A 25,295-nucleotide genomic window follows, 5' to 3' on the forward strand; every position below is an offset into this window, starting at 1 on the left:
GTCCAAATATGCCTTAAAGACAGAGACCGTCAGAGTGGATCAGAAAACAAGACCCAACTGTATGCTGTCTACCAGAAATCCCCTTTAAATATAAAGACACATATAGATTAAAAGTAAATGGATGGAGAAAGATTTTGATTAGCTGATGCTAATCAAAAGAAAATGGCCACACTTCTCAGTTTCCATTCCTGACACCACATATTACTAAAGATGTGCACCAGCTTTTCTCTCCAGCATTTGTCAGGGTGTGCCTGTGTGCTGGGCCTTGTGCTAAGCACTGGGCGTTTAGCAGTGACCAGAACAGACCTGGTCCCCATCCCATGGAGCTAACAGACTAGTTAAGGATACTGCCATTAAACAAGTGGGTACGTAAATCTAAATCAAAATATATGCTCCTTGAAAAACAAAATCATAGGGGGTTGGGGGGTGGGAGATGAGGGTAAGGGGGATCAAATATGTGGTGATGGAAGGAGAACTGACTCCGGGTGGTGAACACACAATGGGATTTATAGATGATGTAATACAGAATTGTACACCTGAAATCTATGTAATTTTACTAACAATTGTCACCCCAATAAATTAAAAAAAAGAAAATGGGAGTAGCTGTATTCATTTCAGACAGAGCAGACTTCAAAGCAAGGAGTGTTATCAAGGATAAAGAGGGTCATTACATACTGATAAAGGGGTCAATTCTTCAAGCAGATATAGCAATCCTCAACTTGTATGTGCCTACAACAGAACATCAAAATATGCATGGCAAAAATTGACAGGATTCTGAGGAGATGAATCCATTAATATAGCTGGAGATTTCCACACCCCTCTATCAGAAATGGACAGATCTAGCCGACAGAAAATCAGTAAGGACATACATGAACTCAATAACTTCACCAAACAACTGGATATAGTTAACATCTATAGACTACTTTATCCAACACCACCAGAAAACACATTATTTTCAAGCTCACATGGAACATTCACCATGATAGACCATGTTCTGGGCCATAAAATACATGTTAACAAATTTGAAAGAATAAAAATCATACAATGTATGCTCCTAGACAACAAAGGAATTAACTGGATATTAATAACAGAATACCTGGAAAATCCCCCAAAATATTTAGAGACTGAACACCACACTTCTAAATAACACAAAAGACACTGAAGAAATCAAGAAAAAAAATATTTAGAAATAAATAAAATTGAAAATGCAACTTAACATTTGTGAATGAAGCCAAGGTAGTGTTTTGAGGGGGAAATCATAGCATTAAAATGCATAGAAAAGAAGATCTAAAATCAATAATCAAACCCTCTAGGAAACTAGAAAAAGAGCAAATTAAATCTAAAGTAAGCATAAGAATAGAAATAAGAATCAGAGCAGAAATCAATAAAATTGAGAAGAGGAAATCAACAGAGAAAACTAACCAAACCAAAAGCTGGTTCTTTGAAAAGGTCAATAAAATCAGTAAGCCTCTGATGAGTCTAACCACGAAGAAAAGAGAGAGGATACAAATCACTAATGTCAGAAGTGAAAAAGGGGACATCACTACAGATCCCATGGACATTAAAAGGATGATCAAGAAATACTGTGAACAGCTCTATGCCCTCAAGTTTGATAACCCAGATGAAATGGACAAATTCTTTGAAAGATACAATCTGTCAAAATTTACACAAGAAAGACAATCTGAAAAGGATTTTACCTATTAACAAAATTTAAACAATAATTAATAACTTTCCAAAATAGAAAGAACCAGGCCCAGAACTGTTCACTGGTGAATTCTATCAAACATTTAAAGAAGAAATTATACCAATTCTCTATAATCTCTTTTAGAGCATAAAAGCAAGGAAATACTTCCTAACTCATTCCATGAGGACAGTATTATCCTAAGCAAAACCTGACAAAGACATTATAAGAAAACTACTGACCGATAGTTCTCATGAGCATAGATGCAAAAATCCTCAACAAAATATTACCAAATCAAATCCAACATGTATAAAAAGAATTATACACCATGACCAAGTGGGATTTACCCAGGTACTCAAGGCTAGCTCAATAGTCAAAAAATAACTTAATGTAATCAGTCATGTGACCAATAGGGTAAAGAAAACCACATGGCCGTATCAACAGATGCAGAAAGTTCATTTGACAAAATCGAACATTCACGACGAAAGCTCTCAGTAAACTGGGCCTAGAGCTAACTTCCTCAGCTTCGTAAGTATCGATAGCTAGTATCATACTTCATGGTGAGGAACTAGAAGCCTTCTCAGTGAGATCAGGAATAAGGGAAGGATATCCTTTCTAGCCACCCCCTTTCAAGATCAGACTGGAAGTTCTTACTAACGCAGTAAGACAAAAACGGAAATAGAAGATATACTGATCGGGAAGGAAGGAAAAAAACACTGTCTTTCTTCACATGATTATCTGTGTAGAAAATTCAAAAGAATAAACAAGAACACTCCTGGATCCAATAAATGATTGTAGCAAGATTGCAAGATACAAGGTTAACAAACACAAGTAAATTCCCTAAACACCAGCAAGGAACAAAAGGAATTTAAATACAAATAGCTTTTATACTAGCACCCCCCAAAATGAAATACATGTTCATATGGAAAATCAAAAGACCCAGGATAGTCAACACAATATTGAAGAACAAAGTTGGGTGATGGGACACTACCTGACTTCAAGCTTTCTAGAAAGCTACAGCAATCAAAACAGTGTGGTATTGGTGAAAAAAATGGACAAACGAGGCAGTGGAACACAACAGAGAGCCCAAAAGTAGACGCTCATAAATATAATCAACCGATCTTTGACAAAGGAGCAAAGGCAACAGAGTGGACAAAGAGTCTCTTCAACAAAGGGTCCAGGCACAACTGGACATCCGCACATAAATAAATGAACCGAGACAGACCTTACACCCGTCAGCAAAAATTAGCTCAAAATAGCCCACAGACCTGAATGTAAAGTGTAAACCTATAGACTTCCTCCACAGAGACACCAAAGAATAACCTGCTATTTCTCTGAAGCTCTCCTCTGCTGCCAGCATTGCATTTGTAAGCACTTGGCACTCAGTACGTTCTAGCAGACAAACGGACAAGCGGCAGTCAACCACCCGGCCTGACGCCCCGAACGCCCAACCCCACAGTGCTGGCTGGGGAGAGGTTCCCTCAGCTCCAGCCTCCTGGTGCCAGGTCTAACCCTCCCCCACACTGGTCAGTCTCCTGTCCTGTCACAGAGCTTGTGTCCCCTCGCTGTCCCTTCCCGCCCCCTACTTCCCCAGGGTTTCCTCAGTGCTGTCTGTCCAGGTCTTTCTGCTACTGGAAGTGTTTGCTCAGACCCAGAGACCCTGGGAATGGAAAACCCTTCAGCTCTTGGCGTCGTTACACATTCTTCACTTTCCCCAACAGCTGGAGGGTTCCTTGTACCAGGTCAGCGCTGAACTCAGTGACGGTGTGTGGCATCTCTGAGGTCTGGCCAGCTGAAGGCCCCAGCTCTTCTCTCATTGGTGAGTCCTCCCCCAGGAGGCAAACGACGATGTGATTTCCAGGACTCTGACAAACTGGAAAGGACGGACGGGTGAGAGCCTCTTCTGATGAAACTCCAAGGCTCCCGCCCTAGATTCAGGGCCGCGTGCACACGTTTCCAGCCTGAATCAGGACACTGAGCTGGCCCTGCCCCTTGGGCCTGGATGTTACAAAAGAATCATATGGTGCAGTTTTTGATTCTGTGATGCCGCAGTGAAATGGCGTAACTTTCGTGTGATCGCTGTGATTCACATGAAACCTCGCGTGTGTCACGGTGGGAGAATCACAGCCCATCCCACTGTCCCAAGAAGCAGGAAGGCAGGGTCCCTGGAGTCCTTCTTCCTGGCGGTGGACCCAGGAAGAAGGGGTCCATTACAGCTCACCCAACGTTAGCACGTCAGGGAGACCGTACCTGGCAGGGGCGCAGGGGTCTCCTAACCCACTCGCCCCCGTCCAGGAGGGAAGACGGGTGGGTGTCTGGTGCCAATTCCCTGGGGCGGGGGTTGGGGGTGGGAATAGGGGAGCACAGTGAGGCCAGACAGACACAAAGCGGGCTGCCCCTTCTGTGCGCAGAAGCCCCAGTGAAGTCCCCAGGCCCAGCCAGGACTGTCCCTTCCCCACCCGAGCCTACTTCCGCCCAGGGTGAGTCGGGCTCTTTCAATTTCAGAGGAGCAGAATTCAGGCCTCTGGGTTAGTGTCCCGGGGCCGCCCGCCATAACAAAGCATCACCCAGGCGGCTTACACAACAGAAATTTGTCTCACAGCTCTGGAGGCCGGAAGTCCAAGACCACAGTGTGGCAGGCCTGGTGCCTTCTGAGGGTCAGGAGAGGTGTCCCGGGCCTCTCTCCTTGGCTTTCAGACGGCCCTCTTGTCCCTGTGTCTGCACTCGGCCAGGTCTGTGTCTAAATGTCTTCTCAGGACGTCTGTCATGTTGGATTAGGGCCTATCCACATGGCCTCATTTTACCTTAATTTCTTCTTTAAAATCCTACGTCTGAATACATTCTCCGAATTAGCACTTCAACATGTGAGTTTTTTTTTTTGGGGGGGAGGATACCATTCAGGCCCTACGAGCTTTCCAGATGAGGATGCTCACGGCCCGAGCTCCTCTGGGCCACAGCAGACGGCAGCTTGAGAGAGCTGCCCCTGCGTCTCTCCACGGCCCCCACGCCCTCCGATGAAGTCTAACACCCTCTCCCCCTTCCGGAATTTGTCCCTGTAATTAAACAACGTGTTATAAAGGTACTTAGTTCACCGCCCATCTCTTTAACGAGGGGCCCCAGGGCAGCGTGGCCGGTGGCTGTCCTGTCCTTTGCTGCATAGGCAGCTCTTGGCCCAACCTGGTCCCTAGAAGGCACTGGGTCTGTGATTGTGGGAATGGCAGTCACGCTCAGGGTCTCTCCTCCCTTCTCTCAGCGTCACTGGCCAGTCCCCCAGGAGCTCAGGAATTTACATCCCATATGCTACATTTCACTTTATGTCATCTGTACTGATACCTGCTTAATCTCCTTCAATATAATTCACATTTGTACTTACATCAATTTTAAAAGGAAAATCTTTCGGGTAATTTTTAGTTAGGTTGTTTATCTTAATAATCATTAAGTTGTAAGAGTCATATGAGACCTTTATTAAATACAAATATCGAGATACTTTCTCACATTCTGTGTCTTGTCTTTTCACTTCCTTAAAGGTTGTTTTGAAGATCATACATAAGTTTTTAATATGATGAAGTTCAGTCTATCATTTGTTTGAAGGTTACTTACTGCTTTTCCTTGTTTTGTTTTTTCCAGCTTTACTGAGGTATGATTGACAAATAAAAGCTGTATATATTTAGGTTGCACAACGTGATCATTTGACATTATGTGTACCCTGTGACATGGTGACCACAAGTTAAATGCCACATCCATGACCACAGAGTTACTTTTTCTGTGGTGAGAACACTTAAGATCTTAGCAAATTTCAATTGTAAAATACATTCTTATTAACTATAGTCACCATGCTGTACATGAGGTACCCAGAACTTCTTCATCCTACAGCTGCAAGTTTGTGTCCTCTGACCTCTATGTCTGAAGACTAGCACTTTTAGTGTGCTTACCCGAAGGTCCTGAAGACCTTCTCCTATGTTTTCTTCTAGAAATTATATTATTTTAAATTTTTACATTTAGGTTTATCACCCAACTAAAACCTCAGTAATTCAAGAGCAGTTTGTTGAAAAGAATATATATTTCCCCATTGAATTATCTTGGCACCTTGGGTGAAAATCAATAGGCCATACAGTGTGAGTCTTCTGTAATCTGTTCCACCCATTCGTTTACCTAAACACTAAATACCCACTGTCTTGATTACTGTTACTTTATAGTGAGGCTTCAAATAAGGTAAAGGCCTCTTAATTTGGCTTTTGCTTTGTCGAAACTGTTTTGAGTATTCTAGGCCTTTTGTACAGGCATATCTCAGAGATACTGCAGGTTCGGTCTGTAGACAGGATTTTAAAATAACTCATAAATATATTAAAGAATCTTCAGGAACATATATTTGGACAAAATGGATGAAGAGATAGGAAATTTTAGGAGATACATGGAAGCTATAAAAAAATAAACCAAAAAGAAATCTCAGAACTAAAACATACAATAGATAAATCACTGAATGGAATTAACAACAGATTAGAGAGAACATCAGAAAGGATCTGTGAAATTAAAGATGGATCACACCCAATTATCTGAACGAAGGCAGAGAAGAAAGAATTGAAAAAACAATACAGAACCCTAACAACTTGTAAGACAGTTTTAAGTGATCTATCACATGCAGAATTAGGGTTGCAGAAAAAAAGTGACAACTGGGTCAGAAAAATATATTTGAAGAAATCAAAACTTTTTCAAATTTTATTGTATTCAGCAGCCTACAGACCCCAAAACCTCAGAGGACGTCAAGCATGATAAATATAAAATAGATCACAAAGGCACACTGTAGACAGAGCCAAAAAACAAAGACAGAAAGAAAACCTTAAAAACAGCCAGAGTCAAAGGACATGGTTTATTCAGAAGAACAACAATAAGAATGACCGCTGGCTCCTCATCTGGAAAAAAAAGATGGAGGCCAGAAGACAACTAAAAAATATTTTTTAAATGCTGAAAGAAACTGTCAACTTAGAAGCCTAAATCCAGCAAAAGTATCTTTAAAAAGTGAAGCTGAAATAAAGCGATTTTCAGATAAACAAAGGCTGAAAGAATTTGTCAACACACTTTAATAAATGTTAAGGAAAGTTCTTTGGACTAAAGTAAAATGATAATGAGAATGAAATTTGGATCTATGTGAATGAATGCAAAATACTGGAAATGGTATACGTGAGAAAATACGACAAATTATTTTTTCTTTTTAAAAATCTTAATAGCTAACTGACTATGTAAAGTATTAGCAACCTGTGGGGTATATTACATGTAGCAGTGTGATATTTAACAATAATAGCATCAAAACAAAAAGAAGTATAAAGGATTCTGCCTTTTAAAGGCTTTTACACTATACAGAAATGGAAAAATATTAATTCAAGTGGACCAATAAAAACACATACTGTAAACTTAAGAGCAACCACTTGAAAATATAAAGAGGTATAACAATAAAAGCCAATAGAAGATATAAAACAGAACATTGAAAGAAGCTTTTGATTAACTTAAAAGAAGGCAGAAAAGGAGAGACAAAGAACAAGAGGTCAAAGAGAAAACAAGATAATTAGACAGAGGGAAATATATTAAATGAAATTGAACAGTCCTTTAAGAAGCAGTGATTAATTAAAAGTCTCAACTATTGCTGGTTACAAGTGAAACATTAAATATAAAGACACAGATAGGATGACAGTAAAGGACTGAAAAAGAATATGACAGCCAACGGTAAGCCTAAGAAAGCTGATATGGCTATTAGACCCAGAAAACTTTAAGGCAAGGAGAAATTACCAGAAAAAAGATAATCATTTCATACAGGGAAGAAGGTAAACCATTGAGCAGATATAACGAATATAAATGTGTATGCATATTTAATCATACGTTTCTAAACACATGAAGCAAAATTCACAAATACATAATAAAAATTCATAACTTTATTTATACTGGAAACTTTATTTCCAGTTAAAATTAGAAAAAAATACATTCACAAGTGATAAAATCTATAAAACGACCCCTTATAATTGTATCAAGAAAGTAATAGGACTTGCATAAACAAACTATAAAATGTTAGTCAGAATTAAAAAGTCATGTCAGTGCTTTTGGATTAGACGACAATGTGCTTTCCTTTTCACGGGAAGGAATCAAGGTACTGTAACTACAATCAAAATGTCAATGTCATATTTCTGATTGAAAACAAACCTGATAGCAGAATATCTTTTTCTTTTTAAGGATTCATGATGAAGGGAATAAAGGGTCATGATGTGTATAATTTACGTTGAAGTGGCACAGTGAAAAAGAACCAGCGAAGAAAACATGATAAAATGTTAACAATGCTTGAATGTAGTATGAGTGTATATTTGAGCATAATTTCTACTTTTTTGTAAGTTTGAAATTTTTCTTATTAAGATAGAAAACATGCACTTACTAAGTAACAATTTCCATAAAATATTTGGAAAGTGAATGATGAAGATTTTAGCAGGTGTGTAGGATAAATTTCAACCTAATAACAGTAATTAAAACAGTATGATCACAGCTCAGGATTAGCATTTAAATGGCTAAGGAGTCCAAAAAATTGTTTGAATTTATACAAAAGCATTAAATTCAATTCAGTGGAAAAATGAATTATTAGTTAAGTGGTATAGATTCAACCTAAGAGGAAAAAATAGCTATAGTCATAAAAATATAACTCCAGAACTGAGATCTAACAATAAAAATTAAAACTATATAAATACACAAAGAAAATTTTAAGTACTATTTATATTACAGTGAGGACAAGGGAGGCCTTCTTAAGCAAGACAGGAAACCAGATTTGATAAAACAAATGACAGATTTGGCCTCATGAAATTAAATTTATTCAAAAGAAAATCTGAATAAAAATTTTAAAGTCACCTCCAGAAAATATTTGTAACATATAACAGACACATTTTTAATACACTTAAGAAAAATATAGAATGCATACTGATTTATAAAAAAGTAAAAAATTCAACAAAAATATGCAAAAGCTCTGGATAGACAGATACATAGAAGTAGAACAATAAATAGCCAACAAACGTGAGAAGACCTCTAATGCAGTTAGCTGTCAGAGAATGGAAATTTAATGAGAAGTAGTTTTCACCCATATGGTAGGAGATGTGTGAATTTCTACTGCCTTTCCAGAAGACGTAATATGTGTATACACTTCTAGCACCATATGCTATGCACTTTTTAAAGGACTAGTAAGTGAGATTATATAGGGAAGAGTTTATTGAAGCATTATTTATAATGCAAAGTTCTAGAAACACGCGACGATCCATATGTGAAAAATTTAACAAGCCTGTATATAGTATTTCATACTACATGATGTTACATAACTCTAAAACAAGGAATGCATCTGGCATCATCATGTTTTTGTTTAAAAAAATGTGAAAAAAGGTATTTGTGTATATATACTGTGTACATACACAGAGAGCTTTGAATAAGCACAGAAACCTGCATGGGATGATGTTACACGAGGTAGTTGTTGGCCCTGGACAGGAGAACAGCCCTACTCTGCTTCTTGTATACACCTATGTATCTATGAGTTGTTAAAACAGGTGCTACCCTTAAAATTACTGTCAAAAATTACTTAATCATACGTAACTATACATTATACACCACTAACTTGGACATACATATCTGTGCATTAAGCACCAAATATTATTTGCAATTATAAATTTTCTATGTTATAATTATTGTAATCATTTTGCTAAAAACATATGCAAAAACTTGATACTAGTTACGTGAGTGTTACGTATAATCTAAGAATAAACGTGTGCACGTGGGTTTCACACGCAAAGGACACCTGATCACAGATGTGCCCCCCACTCTAATGACTCCCATAAGAAGAGGACTATGAACCGCGCGTCTCTGTGCAGGTTGGAGTCACTACACACAGCTTGCTGTGGGCACACCTGTCCCTGGGAATGGCCAGAGGAGGACATGCTGGGAAGGGCCGTCAGGGCCCGTTGTGACACCGACCCTGCCAGGCTGTATGCGCAGACTGCCCTCAGTGAAAATATGATGTCTTTGAATTGTTACCCTCCAAGAAGGGTCCCTTGATTGTGTCAGTTTAAGCTCCACACCATCTGGACCTGCCGTCTGGAAAGCAGACTGAATTACAGACAGCTGCTGCTTAAGCGAGGGCACAGACAGCATTACACCACACGCAGGTGTTCCTCTTGGGCAGGTGAGGTCTATTGCATGGCCGCAGTCACCTGTAAACCTGGGCTTTGTTTGGGGGCACCTGAGTGAGCTGCTTCTGAGAACCTGCAAACAGACTCTTCCAGAAGAAATGTTACGATTTGTACTTAACGGACCACAGAGGGGGCACCCGGACAAAGAGACCGAGTTCAGCAAGACGAGAATGGAACCAGCTAACGAAGAGTATTCACAAACCTAGAGATCAATAAAAACAGCAGCACTTAAGATGGACGTGGTCAGACCTGGAAATAGCCAAAGAAAATTCCAGCAATAAAAGCAGGCAGTCACCACCCACAAACTGCCAGTGGACTGGGACCCAATCTGCTGACCGGAACAGCAAGGGACACACCGGACGTTTTTCTGACCCCGAAGGCGAGGCATGCCAGCTCAGAAAAGAAGGAATCGCCAATTTGGGCTGAGCCGTGAAAGGGTTAGGAGACCGCACTTCTTGTTCTGACTCCTCATGTCTGAAACAAACTTCCGATTGCCACTCAGCTTTCTACAGGGTTCTGACCACACAGAAGGTCAATATTCTGATGCTGGTAACTAGAATGTACATGTGCAGAGCAACAAAATGGAATTCAATTCGAAATGGAATCCATCATATTAACTTGATTAACAGGGTTTCAATTCTGGAAAATAAACCCATGTTCATTTGCTTCTGAGTCCGTGAGGGCCATGAGCACACCTGTGACTGGTGAATTCTAGAAGCCTCTTGTAAAATGACTTGCTTTAAAGCACCCACTCCCACGTGACTCCTTTCAATTCCAATTCAGATTTTCATTACCCTCATAATCCACTGTCAGCAATTTGGTCAAATAAAAATCTCCAAAGTCAATATAAAGTTCGTATAAAACAACAACAAACACTATATATACGTTGACATTTCTTCTTTCAAATATGAATGTATGCCAAATTACGTTTCTGTTTTTCAACATAAGTTTATTCCCGATAACAATTCCCGGGCTTCCAAACATGTAAAAATTGTTTTTACCTATGTGACTGATTATTGAGGTTTAGCGAGCCGGTCTGGTACATCTCCTCCAGCTGCTTCCTGTTCCCGAAGTACAGAGCAAGGTCAGTGGCAATGATGGCTTTGCGGATGATCTCCAGCACGTGCTCGTACTCGCTGGAGCTCAGGGTGGAGAAGATGTTGTGCCCTTCCAGCTGCAGGAAACACAAACACACAGCACCAGTCACAAGCACAGGCTCCGGGCGGACGGCAGTTTCTGTTACTTGAAATACACAGCACGTCGGTGGCATGTGGCTCACAGAGGACAAGTTTGGGGCGAACAAAAGAACTGTTGCAAAGCTAATGGAATTAAGGTCTCGGTGTCTCTTTACGCTCCGACAATGAAGCTACCACTCAAATGACCCACTTATACTGCAGTGACACCACTGATACCCCAAATCCCAGCAACTGAACTATATTCCTAGTTTTGGCGTATTTCTGGAAAGTAATTAAAGGGCTGGAAAATGCAAAATATTTAAGTAAAAGACTTTTCTTCTTAAACTAATGAAAAACTCGAGTAATTTTTTATATTATACTGAAAATTAATGGGCTTAAAAAGTCATCTCTAACCCGTTCACGTCAGCAGGCCTAACGAAGACTGACTGACTTTATCCAAGAAGAAAATGTCCCACGACCAGAAAATAAAGTACATTTAGGCAGATTAACCCCCCCACACACACGCACGCAGAGAACACGTCCCATGAAACACAAGTCACCAAGGTGCAGGCAGACACCACGCCATGCTGTCATCTCTCCTCACAGGAGACACGACAGGGCAGGTGTCACCCAGAACAGGCCCAGCAGTGGTCGTCTGGGTATATCGCCCAGAATCCTTCTTCTGCAAATGAACCGTCTACAGGCTTCTTACAGGAATTCCTTCCTCTGAGAATTTTAAGTTTTTATTTGTAATTGAGATAAAAATGGGTTGTTCTTTGTTCAAACAAAAACAGTTGAGATAATTAAGATGCATTAAACTTCTGGGTTCATTTCTTTTTCAGTGATTTCATTAGTTATCAGAGTCCTACTTGTACCATACTGGTGTTTAATTGTTTTCACTTGTCTTAAGCTACAATTATTGGTTCTTAAAATACAGTAAAAAATTGAAATTATTAAAGTATATTTCTTTACAAAACCAGCATCTCACTGAGACACTGTCTCCTTCCTATTACTTTGACATAAGCGGCTTGTGCATCATGTGTTTTCAATCATCAGAATCTTTCCATATTATTTACTCTTAAGGGTTTTATAAATACTTAACTTTTCCTACGATCAATGCAGCAAATAGAGTTAGTTCTAGTTGGGTATTTTCCTGACAATAATGACAGTAAGGCCTTACATTCATAGGACGCTTTAAGTTTAGAAAGCACTTTCAAATACATGATTTCACTTTCAGAGGATCAAATCTGAAGCTGTCTTCAGTATCTGTCTGAAATGGAACATTTGCTGAAACATTATCAAGGTAAGGTTTTCCTTTGATAGAAATCGCACTGCTTACATATCCCGGGCACTTCAGTAATTTTTAGTGACGCCACCATATGTGAAGCAGCTTTTAGGGCTGCGACAGGGCCAGAGACCTGGGTGACAAGGGTGGGCTTCAGCTCCACTCGAGGAGGAAGCTGTGCACGCTCCAAGTCCTGCGCGTGGGTGCGCGTGATGCTGGAGCTGAGCCGTGGGGCACAGGCTGCTTAGTGACGGGGAGACAAGGGAAGGGCGCAGCACAGGGCAGTTCAAGCGCTGGCGGAACCTGGTGTCCCTTCTGGTCTCCTCCAACCTCAACTTGCCACCGCCATATTGTAGAACGTCACAAGAAGGGGACCTCTCTCTGCCTGGCACTGTGAAAGCCGCTTTGCTTCGCTCCGCTCCGCTCCTCCCTCCAGCGGGGCCCAGGCAGAGGCCTGTCACCTGTGCTCCCACCTCATTAGCGTTTGGAACTGCAGCGTCTGCTTGGTGGCCACGCGAGCACTATTCCTGGCAGGCCGCTGGGACAGGAATCCCAGCTACGGGCTTTGTCCTGTGTCACCAATAAGCCCTTCAGCAGCAGTGCGCAGAAGTAGTCTAGCATGCTACCGAGTGTTTCAAATCTCTCTGAAATAGGGACATCTTGGCCTGGGCTCTACAGATTCTCTTGGGGACCACAGAGTTACAAACTGACTGCAATTACACCTAAAGATGGTGCCAAAAAATGTCTACACATCTTAAGAAAGGAAAAAAACTTTTAAAATTGTAATACTCAATATATACCAGTAACAAAAGATGAATACAAGTCATGTGTATACGTTTTTTTGGCATCCCCGGTACACTGAGTGTGTGTCATTCATAACCACGTTTTCATCAGGTTCTAAAAAGTGTCCATGGTCTGAGACAAATTAAAAACCATTTTAAAGGAGCTATACAGGAAGTCTGACAATGAAGTTGGCGAACTCATCCTAGAAAAAGTGCTACATCCTTCATTGCTGAATATCACTATGGTCACCTTCGAAGTACTCCCCTTGGGAAGCTATGCACCTATGCCAGCACCTAGTCCACCCTTCAAAGCAATTTTGGGACTCTTTTTCTGGAATGGCCATCAGAGCTGTCATCATATTACCCTTTATGTCCCGAATGTCAGCCAAATGTCTTCCTTTCAATATTTCCTTTCTCTTTAGGTAAAGAAAGAAGTCATTGGGGGCCAGATGAGGTGAGTGAGGAGGGTGTTCCGACACAGGTATTTGTTCACTGGCTAAAAACTCCCTCACAGACAGTGGGTGAGCTGGTGCATTGTCGTGATGCAAGAGCCATGAATTGTGGCAAAAAGTTCAGGTTGTCTAACTTTTTAACTTTTCAGCACTTCCAAACAGTAAACTTGGTTAACTGTTTGTCCAGTTGGTACAAATTCATAATGAATAATCCCTCTGATATACACAAAGGTTAGGCAACGTCATTGCAACAAGTTCGCCAACTTAATTTTTCGACCTGGTATTCTGCTGGCTACTTCAGATTTATTATTTCTTTTACTACTTTATAACATCAAAGGAAACTAGGTGGAAAAAGTTCAGGAGAGGACGTTTCTAATGAAAAGTAATCAGGACCATTTTCTGGGACCCTTTAATGTTTTACAAGAGTAAAGGGAATGAATGAATAAACAATAAATTGCCCCTTTCCCTTCAAGAGACTCTAGAACATACAAGTATTCATCAGCATTTTGCTGTGAAAACACAAGACAATAACGAAGCCGAATACAGTGGATAAACAGCTTAAAATAGTTTTAAAGCTCCGATTTCACATTAGTTGACATAATAAAACGTCATAAAGCAGTGTAGTACTTTTATATCTCAGTTGATAAATTTATTATAGCCACTAGCCCAGGGTACACTGTTTGAAGTTCACATTTATTCAAGGCCGTTGATTCCATTTTATGAACCAAGCATGAAATAACAAGCACTGTATACCCTGAATGTTCCACAACCCAGAATGCCTGAGCAGCGTGCAGCTGACTCTTCTCCCCGGAAGCAGCTGGGCGCGCCGGGCAGAGGCTCTGAGCCCTGATGTCTGTGAGGCCACAGCGAATGTGAATGACGCGGGACCGCGGAGGCAGAAGGACCCGAGGGCTGGCTGCGTGGGACCCGGGAGCCCCATGGGCGAGGACCTCGGGCCTGGGCGCCGCCCACCTGGAGGAGCCCGTTCTCACCGCAGCCACCTGGCTCCCCCCACAAAGCAGGGACCACGGGCCTGCGGGGAGCAGATAATTCGTCTGCAGTCTCACTCTGTGGAAGCGTAGCAGCAGCTTCATACCTACTGCATCCAAGGCCCTGCAGGGCCCAAGTTCATCGGGAAGGAGCTCAGGTGTAGTGGGAGACACGCGAGACCGGCCTGGGCCGAGGGGAGGGCTGCGAGCCACACGGGGACGCCTGCACGCTAGGGGAAGCTGGACACGCAGGAGCCGCCGGGGGCCCGGGGTTGGGAGGGGATTTCACGGTTACTGACTCACGTTGAGCAGGGAAACGGCGAGCATTAAAGTAAAGGCGCTTTAACACAAGGCCTAGGACGCAGCTGCAGTGTTCTCGGGAAAGTAATCAGGGCCCACTGACGATTTTGGGTAAGGAGGTGCGGTGACCAGGTCTGCGTGTTGGGACGATGGCTCGGTAGCAATGTGGACTGCACGTGGTCAGGAGGGAGGACACGCTGGTCACCTCCCGCAAGCTCTGCGCGTGTCCTTAACCACACAGAATTCCCCCAAAGCCTACGCTGCCTTGCTCCATAGGAAAGTCTCAGGGAAGGGCCTGGGAGCTCGCTTGCAACACCTGCCTGCCAAGCCATCCAGGCCTCACACGGCCACCCTGCCCCCGCTGGGCTATGAATCACCAGCGCAGCAAGTGACAGGCAGGGGTGCAGTCATTCAGGGGCCCTGGGGCAAAAGGCGTCCAGCCGCCAGGAAGGGCATCACCTACACACGGCAGTGGTGCCCTTAAAGACACGTAAGGCTCCAGGGCACCTTCCGGTGTCTCGTCACCTACTGCAGGAAAGCACGGACCCAGCACGCTCACTATTCTGCTTGTAGAATGGGAATAAATAATACCGTGTCACAGGACACTACAAAAACAAAAACAGGGACTGTGCAAAATTCTTCAGGTTCTGGTTTATAGTAAGTAGCCAGGAAGTGACGGCATGATGATGACGGTGATGGTGACAGCCGTGACGACACAATCCACCAGTGTAGCTTTTGCACTCAGACTTCAGGGAGAGAGCAAACCAACAGTGTGCCCGGAAGGGAACCTGGTGGCCCCAGACCATTTCTGTGCAGAACACATCTGCAGAAAAGGGCAGATTGAAGCCACCCTTGTGTCGCACGCTGGGTTAGTATTTAGTAAAGGCAGTGTGAAATGTTGTAAGTGTGGTCGTAAGTGCACAGACAACAGTAGTTCTGCCAAGGGCAGACAAGTTGGAAGAACACTAGCTGTGTCACAGAAATGTCAGTGCTATTAAAAGTAATGAAAATGTCACGGGATCCCAACATGTGGGGTATAAAGATAACTTTCTGAACATATTTCAAAAGCCCTGGATAATTTAAGATTAATGGAATATCGAGAAAATTTTCTTAATAATGAGAATAATAATTCCTAATAGTCTGTTTTCTAAAATTTTGACTTTTGAGTACTTCACATGGGATATTCACAGAAGGCATACGACAGAAAAAGGGTAGCTTCAATATTCAAAATAGTCACTGACATCTCCTAAGGAAAGACAATAAATGGATTTAATATTCTGACATTAATGGCTCTATCAAATCACTAAAAATATGTAGGTAAAATTTAAATAAGAAAACAGCACTTACCTGTTTTCTTGATGTAACTGTCCACCCAGATAACCTGCTCACCTGAAGTCACTCCCCTCCCCTTCTCCTACTGAGGCAACTAAACCCTCAGTCCCAAGGGCGCGTACCGACTCCCCTTCCCCTACAGAACACCTGTATCTGCAGTCTCCACCTCAGCACACCCTGTTCGGGGAGCTCTGGGTTCTGTCACACGTCTGCCTCCAGGTGACCACCTCTGCCCACACCAGCAGAACCAGGGACACACTTGCCGTTGTGGGGACGAGGGAGGTGAGCCACTCCCTCACATGGCTCCTGAGAGGAAAACTGACCCAAACGGGAAAGCTCCATGCCATGGGGACAACCAGATATGTGTGGGTTCAGGGGGGCTCGAGGCCAGGCCCCAGGGGCACCCTGCTGCCCTCGCTCTGTCGTAAGATCACCTCACTGGGGGACTCAGCCTGAGCTGAGCCGTAGTGGTGAGGAGAAGATCACACAGAAGGCAGCAGAGAATCACACAGACGGAATCTAGACAATGGCACAGCACTGAGAATAGCCTGGAACTAGAAAGGTATAGCAGACACAGTAGTCCCGGACCAGACAGACCATTCATAAAACATGCACGTTAAGCAAGAAAGAGTTCATTCTTGAGGACTTGGAACCACTGATGACTGCCAACCGGAAGCTACATGTTCAGACACGTATTTGGAAGATGGACTTCAGAGGCACAGCCTTGGAGAGATGGCGCTCAGTGAGGGCAAAAGGCAAGCAAACGGACAGAACGTGACAGACACTGCATCTGGGACAGCCTTGCGGCTGTAGTGGCCGAGGGGCCAGCTCAGCACCGCCCCCTCCAGGTGGGAACACCCTCTCTCCTGGAGGCCGGCCATCACACAAGCACGGGCGCCAGCGGCCGTCACCAGGAAAACAGCCCGGATGCCTATAAGGAAAGGTGCTGGGCGGCAGGCCCGAGAAAGATAAGACGCACTTGTCTTCTCTCTAGATGGTCTGTCTCCTTACTCCCTTCGTGACATAACTCAGCCCAGCGCTCACTCAACAAGGACCACCCACTGCGTCCTTCTCACTGTGACCAAATCCGCACCCTCACTGACTTCCGGTACATGAACGGGGGTGGGGGGGCTGGGGTGTGTGTGTGTGTGTGTGTGTGTGTGTGTGTGTGGGTGTGTTAGCCAACGGTCAGCTTTTCAAGTGCGTTCCTTACTACGGTATTTCCCGGAAAATAAGACCTAACCGGAAAGTAAGCCCTAGCACGATTTTTCAGGAGGACATCCCCTGAACATAAGCCCTAACGCATCTTCTGGAGCAAACCTTAATATAAGACCCGGTCTTATTTTCGGGGAAACACACTATTAGGTGTGCTTCCTCACTGCCCGTTGATGCTGCTTTGCCAGCCAGCGAGCTCCTCACACCCCCTCTGGATGCCCAGATTGTCCAGGAGGCAACAGTGCCCGCCACACCGCAAATCAGCATGCGGGTTAAAAAGTCAGTCTGGGGTGTCTTGACAAAACATAAACCTGGCAGGGCTTGGTGACTGGGTATGGGGGCGGGGGAGGCTCAGGGAAGGGAAACGAGGACTGGAAGGCCACCAACCCTGTGGCTGGGTGGATGAGGTCGCCACAGAGTATTAAGCACAATTTCGACCCCACCGAACGCCAGTTGACATGGTTGGAAACAGAAGTCATACTGCTGCTTGGTTGAAACTCAGAGTGAGAGCCTCAGCCTGTTAGAGGTGTCATGACCCCCGGCGGGGGCCCAGGCAGAGCTCTGGACCCTCCTGACCTTCATCACTCCAGACCCCGGAGGACAGGGGCTTGTGGTCATTTTGTCACTACAGCCCCTGGGCCTACGGCAGGTGTTGGCAGCTGGGAAGTGCTCGGTAACTAGCTTTGCTATTGAACCGACTTTCAAGGGGCAGTTAGATGGATCTGAGAAGAAATGCTCTGAGACGTATCATGAGCATAAATGCAAAATCAGCTCAGAGTATAGAAATTTCTAGAAAAGGAAGGAAACCTTTCCTGAATACTCCTACCCAAGGATACGGAGCTATCTGCTCTGGCCTCGGGATACTTCCCCTGTCACCGTGCACACAGGAGGTTTTTGGTCAGTCCTCGGTATGGATTCAGTTTCCAACTGGTGGGCTTTTCACCTGAATCCACACCACACCCAGCCCTTCCTCCCAGCTTCCTGTTCTCATACTCTGTTGGGTACCATCCCTTCTCTCGTTTTAGATGCCAGCATCTCACTTAAACTTCACTTACTGCTATGAGTTCCGCTTACTACGTTCTGACCATTTCAGGGACACTGCCTCAGTAACCTGGAACCCACACTACTGAGGGCTTGCTGAAGATGACACAAACCATTCTGAAGTGCACTGCTGTTGGCACATGACGGGCCCCTCCCCACGCCACCCGCTCTGCGTCACTGCTGCGTCACCTGCTGTATGTGTTATCCTTCTTCCTTTACAGACAGCCTCACACGTGAGTAAGGTCACAGTAGACATAAACTGTCATGACGTTGTTTCCCTATTTATAAAAGGCATGTGTTACATATATTTTGTGTTTATACAGAGGGTGCCAAAAAATGTATACACATTTTAAGAAAGGAGAAAACTGTATCAAAATTGTAATACTATATACTGATAACACAAGATGAATACGAGTCATGTGTACACACCGTTTTGGCACCCCCGGTGTACATGTATGTACAGATACACACACATGCCTTTCACCCTGCTTAAGTTCTAGGAACGTATGTATCTGTTTATCCATCCATACGTTCATATCCATGTCGTTATAAAAAAACAAAAGGAAGAACAGCTGTCAAGGGAACAGGAGGAAAACTGATGACATACTGCTTTCTGGAACAGACCCAGCGTACGAGCGAGTAAAAGGAACATCCGTCTACTTGGTGGACACGGTTAGGAAACAGTGGCACTCGAGTTAAACCTAATGCACTTTTCACTCTCACCCAGCAGGTAATCAGAAGAGCTCCTACCTTCAGTAAGTTCCTCATTCACCTGCTCGGTCCGGTCCTACGGACATGGGACGTGGACAGGTAAATTTGGCTGGGTTTGGAAAGGCCTGCGTGTGTATTAGCCACCTGTGGGTGGGACAGTCAGGGAGAAGCTGAGGGGAGGGAAAGCCCTGGGCTACACAGCAGAGAACAGCGCACCGAGTGGCAAGCTTCTTTCTGCTTCGCAGCTTCCTCGGCGCCCCCTGCTGAAGTCTCTGCCCCCGAAAATTCACACTCCTCCCTTAGACACATAACCCTGCTCTAGGCACCAACACTGCCAGGAAGACACCGGCTCCGCCAATCTGAGGTCAAAACCAGAGAACATTTTAAAACTCCTCTGTGAGAAGAATCTAGCCACTCTGAGGGGACGGCGACCTTGCTGAGTCTGAGGAAGAAGGTTTGAAGTGAGGGAGGAGCAGTGACGTGAGGCCTGCTGCTGACTACTTCAACCATCAAGGTCATCTTAAAGGCAACAAAGAACAAAACACAGGGAAGGAAAAGATAAAAGACTGCAATGGACTTAAAACCTTGAATTTGCCTAACTTTCAAGACTGACTGTTCAATGCGTTCTGGTTCAAGGTTATGACATATTACACTAAATGTCGTGAAACAAACTTTGCCTTAGGGTATCATGGACTGAAAAGTTAAACGTGATTGAGAAACAGATCCGAAATCTTCATAAGGATTCTTTATCGGAAAATCACAGTGCCTAATGGCGAGTGTGCACACACGTTCCTGGGATGAGTTGTCCCTGCTGTGTTGCCAGAAGCCATCAGAACGTCAGAACACCCCCTTACTGAAGGAGCCTTGCGGTCTCCTCAGGGGCCAGGGCCAGGCCTGGCCGTCTCACCTGCAGGATGGACACAGTCTGGGAGAAGTGGTGCTGCTCCATAGTGGACGTGGAGTAGAGGGCAGCCAGGGGGTGATCGAACTTCTGCAGGTAGGTGTTACTGAAGCCCCGGTGGTCCAGGTCATGACAGAGACACGCGATCAGCAGCCCTTTGCGCTTGAAAACAAGACAGTGCACAGGTGTTCAAAACCTAGCAACAGGACCCGAGGAGATGTGCAGCGAGCGTGCCGTTCCTGCCACACTGACGTCTGCCGTTAACACGGCAACATTCTGGGAACCTTTGGAATTCCCAATTATCTAACTTGGTTTTAACCTCTTTCTTTTTCTGTTTATGAACTTGAGAGTCTAATTACTCTCGAGTTTTCCTGCTCAACTCTGGGAAAAGGGTAGGCAGTATCAAATTAAAGGAAATGTTCCAAAGAATTACAGAGAAAGCCAACGCACACAAGGAGAAGACCATTTCAGTCCCTCACGCAGTGTTAAATTGGAACGTTATTATTATTATAATGAATGAATATAACAGCAAATTGTATAGCGTGTGCAAACGGCAATTCTGAGCAAAAGAAAAAGCAGAAGAGGCTGAAGGGAATTAGTGGGAGGCAGGCCAAGCACTAGAGGTCAGGGCCGAGCCCTGGAGGGTCAGGGGTCAGAGTCCACCAGGCCGTAAAGAGGGAGGTAGAAGCGGAGCAGGGAGCTGGGAGAAGAGCGCGGACGGTGAGGGGGTGGAGCACGAGCTGCAGGTGAGCCTGCTCTGAGGGTCAGTGGTCAGCGAGGCGCCAGGGCTGCTGGGAGAGGAAGGCGGAACGACAGGGGAGGGGCAGTGGGAGATGCTGTGTGAACCAGGGAACGACGACAGGACACGTTCTTTATCACAGAGACCACAGCTCCCCTGTCTACGTGGGCAGCTGTCCAGGACGCCAGTTTCACAGCAGAGGAGGGCGGGGATTCGCGTGAGGGCTCTCACGGGGGGAGGGGACGTGCTTGGCGGTCAGGGTGGCCCAGACCTGGGGTCCACATGGCTGGGGCCCAGCGCTGGGCCAGGCGCTGGAGGACCGGGTTCGACAGTCGTGCATGAAGCACAAGGCTGTCCCGAGTCCTCTAAGTCTGACAGATGGACAGCTTTCAGGAGGTGGCGGGCCTGGGTGTGTAAATTCAGGGCCGGCAGAGGAACACCCCAGAGCAGCTCACTTCCGTAAGCGACAGGCGCTCACACAGGCACTCAGGTCCTAATTTGCACCCGATGTCCTGGGCTCGCAAGTCAGTGGGCTGTGTCTGCACAGCCAGGACGTCAGGCAACGAGCCCAGCGTACTTAGTTTACATCCCTTCAGAAGACTCCAGCTTTAATAAGAAAGGAAGACTACAAAAATTACTGTTTCCTTGGTGAAGCTGGAATTTGTGTATCCACATTTCTTACACAAAACAATGTGACAAGTGCTTGGGTACAACAATCTTTAAGATGCGCTTCTATTAACTTACTGAACTGAAATGCGTCCCGGAGCGTGTCACCTATCGTGTCCCGTATGTGCTGCAGACACAGCATGAACTCTGCCCCGTTCTCTGGGGCGGAAACCACCTCCGCGCACACCCACCTCCAGGTCAGTGAAGAGCCCACGGTTGTTCTGCAGAATGGCGAACATGCAGTGTGCCACGGTGACCGCGTGCTTCCAGTTGTGATAGGGAACTCGCCTGTAGTTTTTCTTCACAGACATAATAAAGCGACACAACTTCTCAAGGTCAAAGCTGTGTGGAAAAGAAGTGGTTACGATGACAGAAGCCAGAAGAGAATGAGCACATCCTAGGAGACCTGTGGCTCAGGTACTCACGTCTGCACGGCGCACACTGGCAGCAGTGAAGATTCCAGGCGCACCGGAGCCCATCACCACCTCCCTTGTGCTTCTCTGGCCAGTGAAGAGGGGAAGCCTCTTTCCAAGCTTCTGCTCTGATGTATTAAGTGGCCCAGCAGGGAGCAGGGACCAGAACCAGCGTGAGTGGCCGCCACTAACTCCCCTCCCCTTCCTCACCTGGCGAGCATTTCCCAGGCCCACGGAGCTCAGCAGACACAGCAACACATTATTGTCGTGCTGAAGAGCATTTTGAACTAACATTTGCCAAAAAACAAATTCAGATCACGAACTATAAATATATATATATATACAGCAAAAGAATTTTCTAGGTGAGTGATTATCCTTTCAAAATGAATCCAAATTATTATAGTACTCAAATTATTAAGTGGTAACTGACTATATTCTGACATGGTACATGAAAGAAATGACATATGTTTTTTGTTATACAATACTGGTATTTTACATTATCATGTATTTATATTTATTTAAGTCCTTACCAATTATCTCAATGGATTTAAGGCAGCTTAAAACAAAAGCATGTCAATATAAAACAGGGCTCTTTGATATACCAAAGAGATGAGAGTTTAAAAAACTTCTAGATATATGTAACTTATATTTTCTCCACTGATAATTTCCAAAAGTCCTTGAAATACAAGGTGTGTCATTTTAAGAGTTCCAACTGGTCAAACTCTCAATTGCTATTTAAACAATAACTAGAGTTAGTCATCTTGTGTGTCTCCTTTTAAAACAGCAACTTACAAATGTCCCTGATAGATGTGAGAGAACAGCTAGAATTCAATAGGAAAAGAGTGACGAATTAGTTCTAAAGAAACTAAGAGACTCTATTAACCACTTAATGAGCACATGAGCAGAGAGAAGGAAAAACGCTCTTTGCACTCTAAGTCTGCACCTTTCAGCTGAAGAAGAGCAGATACAAAGTCATGACCGGCCTGGAGGAAGCCCAAGGTGAGAAGGGAAAGATGTGCAATGAGAGAGCAGCATAATTAGATTTCTAGTGGAATACTAGGCTTTGAATCAGGACACTTGTTTTTGTTTTTGTTTTTTTCACTTATTCTAACTGATATATTACATAAGTTGAGAGCTGATACAAAATGTATGCAAATATTCCAAAACATACTCTAAAATAGTATGCAATTATGCTGAGTAATAATCCCTGTCTTTTTCAGTTAAACAGCCTAACTACTTTTAGCTTACATTTTTAGGATCACCTGGTTAGACATGTGGTTTTCAGCCAAGAGACAGCCATGTTGCCAGAAAGCTTGGCAGCTTCTGAGCAAAAGATGAAAAGCCTGGGGATCTGTCCAACAATCTTAGCCTTTTTTAATTTAAATATTTAGAAAAAAAATAATTTATACAGATGTAGGATATTTTAAGATAATTATCAACCAAGAAAGTGGCAAGTGATATAGGTATGGGGAGGAAGAGGTTGTATCACTGAATACTTTAGAAGGAAGCTTTCAGATCATTCTCACCAGGATGTCCCACAGGACTGGTGGAGCATATAGACAAAAATCCCGGGCCACATGTTTTCAAAAGGACCGATGTCAAAGTGGAATCTGAAAGGAAAAGAAGGCACAGCTTATTCCTAAATACAATTAGTATGAGCATAACAGGTAGAGACGGTAATGGAACTTATTGTCTACCCAGAAACTAAAAGGACACAGCGAGTGCAGCCGTCTCTTTTCTGCCTTCTCAGTCACATCTCTGTTGTATTTAAAGGTTTCCAGAAGGAAATTCCACAGTGCTTAGGAACTTTGTCCAATATTTAAGCCATTGCTTAATTTTCTATTAACCATCTATAAAAAAGGATGTTGTGGTTTTTACTAGAACAATGAAAATGTATAAAAGAATATATTATGAATATTACACATATAGGATACAACTCATAGATAAGGGGGAAAATCTTATGGAAACATTTTTTTAGAGTTAAAAATTATCCTATCTCCTATTTAAATCAGAGAACAATTTCATAACTATAAACAAGCAAAGACATTACCTACTTTTCATTTGCTAATTTAGTTAATAACATAACCCAAATAAACAGAATGGAATAGTATTAAAAGAAACCAGTTTCCTCGAGTTACACTTCTGACACCAAATGTATGAGTTTTCCCCCCTAATAGAGGACTAGCCATTCTCTAATCCTCTACAAGTACTACCAACTGCCCTTCTACAGTTCAATTCAATTCGGACACGAGCTGGAGTGAGCACACCCCACATGTTAAGGGCTCGGTCCCACAAGACTGACCCTGGCTTTAGATGCAAGTCCAGGCCACTAGGATTTCTGACCAACCAGCTGTAAAGCACAGGTCCCTAAACCCCATGCTCAGGTTTGATAATGTGCTGCAACAGCTCACAGAACTCAGGGACACACTGGACTTACTATTTCCGGGTTCTTACAAAGGATACACCCAAATGGAAGCGATGCCGAGGGCAAGGTTTGCGGGAAGGGGCAGAGAGCTTCCCGCCCTCTCCAGCGTCACCACCTCCTAGTACGTGGATGTGCTCGCCAATTTGGAAGCTCTCGGAAGCCCTCATTCAGGCTTTTTACGCAGGCTTCACAGCAGAGGCAGGACTGACTGAACCACTGGCCTCTGCGCACTGACTCCATCCCCAGGCCCTCCTCCCTCGGGACGGTCCTGGTGGGGCTGAAAGTTCCAATACTCTAATCACGTGGTGGGTTCCTCTGGCAACCAGACCCCATCCTCCAAGAGTCAGCAGCATAAACACTTGTATAGTTGTAAGCGGTTTATTACGAATAACAAGACACCTCCTCACCCATTATCATTCAGGAAGTTACAAGGTTTTTTAAGGAGTTCTGTGCCAGGAACTAGATAAAATATCAAATATGTCTTTTTTATTATATGACCATGTATACTATACATGCCATTAACAGATAAACTGAGGCATATCAAACATGTAAGGGCTTGAGCAAAAATGAATTTAAATTAGTGCCAAACCAGAAGTGGTTAGGAGGGCAGAAGCCAGGGGACACACTTAAGCAGAGAAGGTGCAGAAGCAAAGCAGGAAGTGACTGAGAGGCGGCAGCTTCCAGCCAAGTGGCTGCCGGAGGGGCCGTCCTCTGCGTGTCCATGTCCTGACCTTGAGGCACTTACAGGCTTAGGTTTGGGGTCGCCACCTAGGCCGGCAGAGCCACACAGCCTGTCTCCTGGCCTCTTGTTTAATTCATTTAACAACACTATCTTCCCAATAATAAGGCAATTATCAGCTCTGGGTCACTTTTTAAGATATTCTATGTAGTTCAATAGTGTAGGCTTGCAAGTACAATTGGCATATAAATTATCACATGTTCTATCAGCAGTAATTACATACGTTAGCACAGGATTAAAAAACAAAG

At 44.0% G+C, this 25,295-nt stretch overlaps 1 protein-coding gene across 1 annotated transcript in view; it reads right to left on the minus strand.

Annotated features, from left to right (window-relative positions):
- Positions 1-9,421: 9,421 nt before the first annotated feature.
- Positions 9,422-25,295, minus strand: part of LOC117020135 (cAMP and cAMP-inhibited cGMP 3',5'-cyclic phosphodiesterase 10A-like) — a 28,914-nt gene continuing 13,040 nt past the window's right edge. The window contains exons 3-7 of the mRNA XM_033102382.1: positions 23,410-23,493; positions 21,662-21,812; positions 20,072-20,227; positions 10,884-11,056; positions 9,422-10,084 (exon numbers count right to left, since the gene is read on the minus strand). Of these exons, the coding sequence (XP_032958273.1) occupies positions 10,063-10,084; positions 10,884-11,056; positions 20,072-20,227; positions 21,662-21,812; positions 23,410-23,493 (586 nt within the window). The 3' untranslated portion in view covers positions 9,422-10,062. The remainder of the gene's footprint in view (positions 10,085-10,883; positions 11,057-20,071; positions 20,228-21,661; positions 21,813-23,409; positions 23,494-25,295) is intronic.

Source organism: Rhinolophus ferrumequinum, unplaced genomic scaffold, assembly GCF_004115265.2.
Source record: "Rhinolophus ferrumequinum isolate MPI-CBG mRhiFer1 unplaced genomic scaffold, mRhiFer1_v1.p scaffold_88_arrow_ctg1, whole genome shotgun sequence".
NCBI lineage: Eukaryota > Metazoa > Chordata > Mammalia > Chiroptera > Rhinolophidae > Rhinolophus > Rhinolophus ferrumequinum.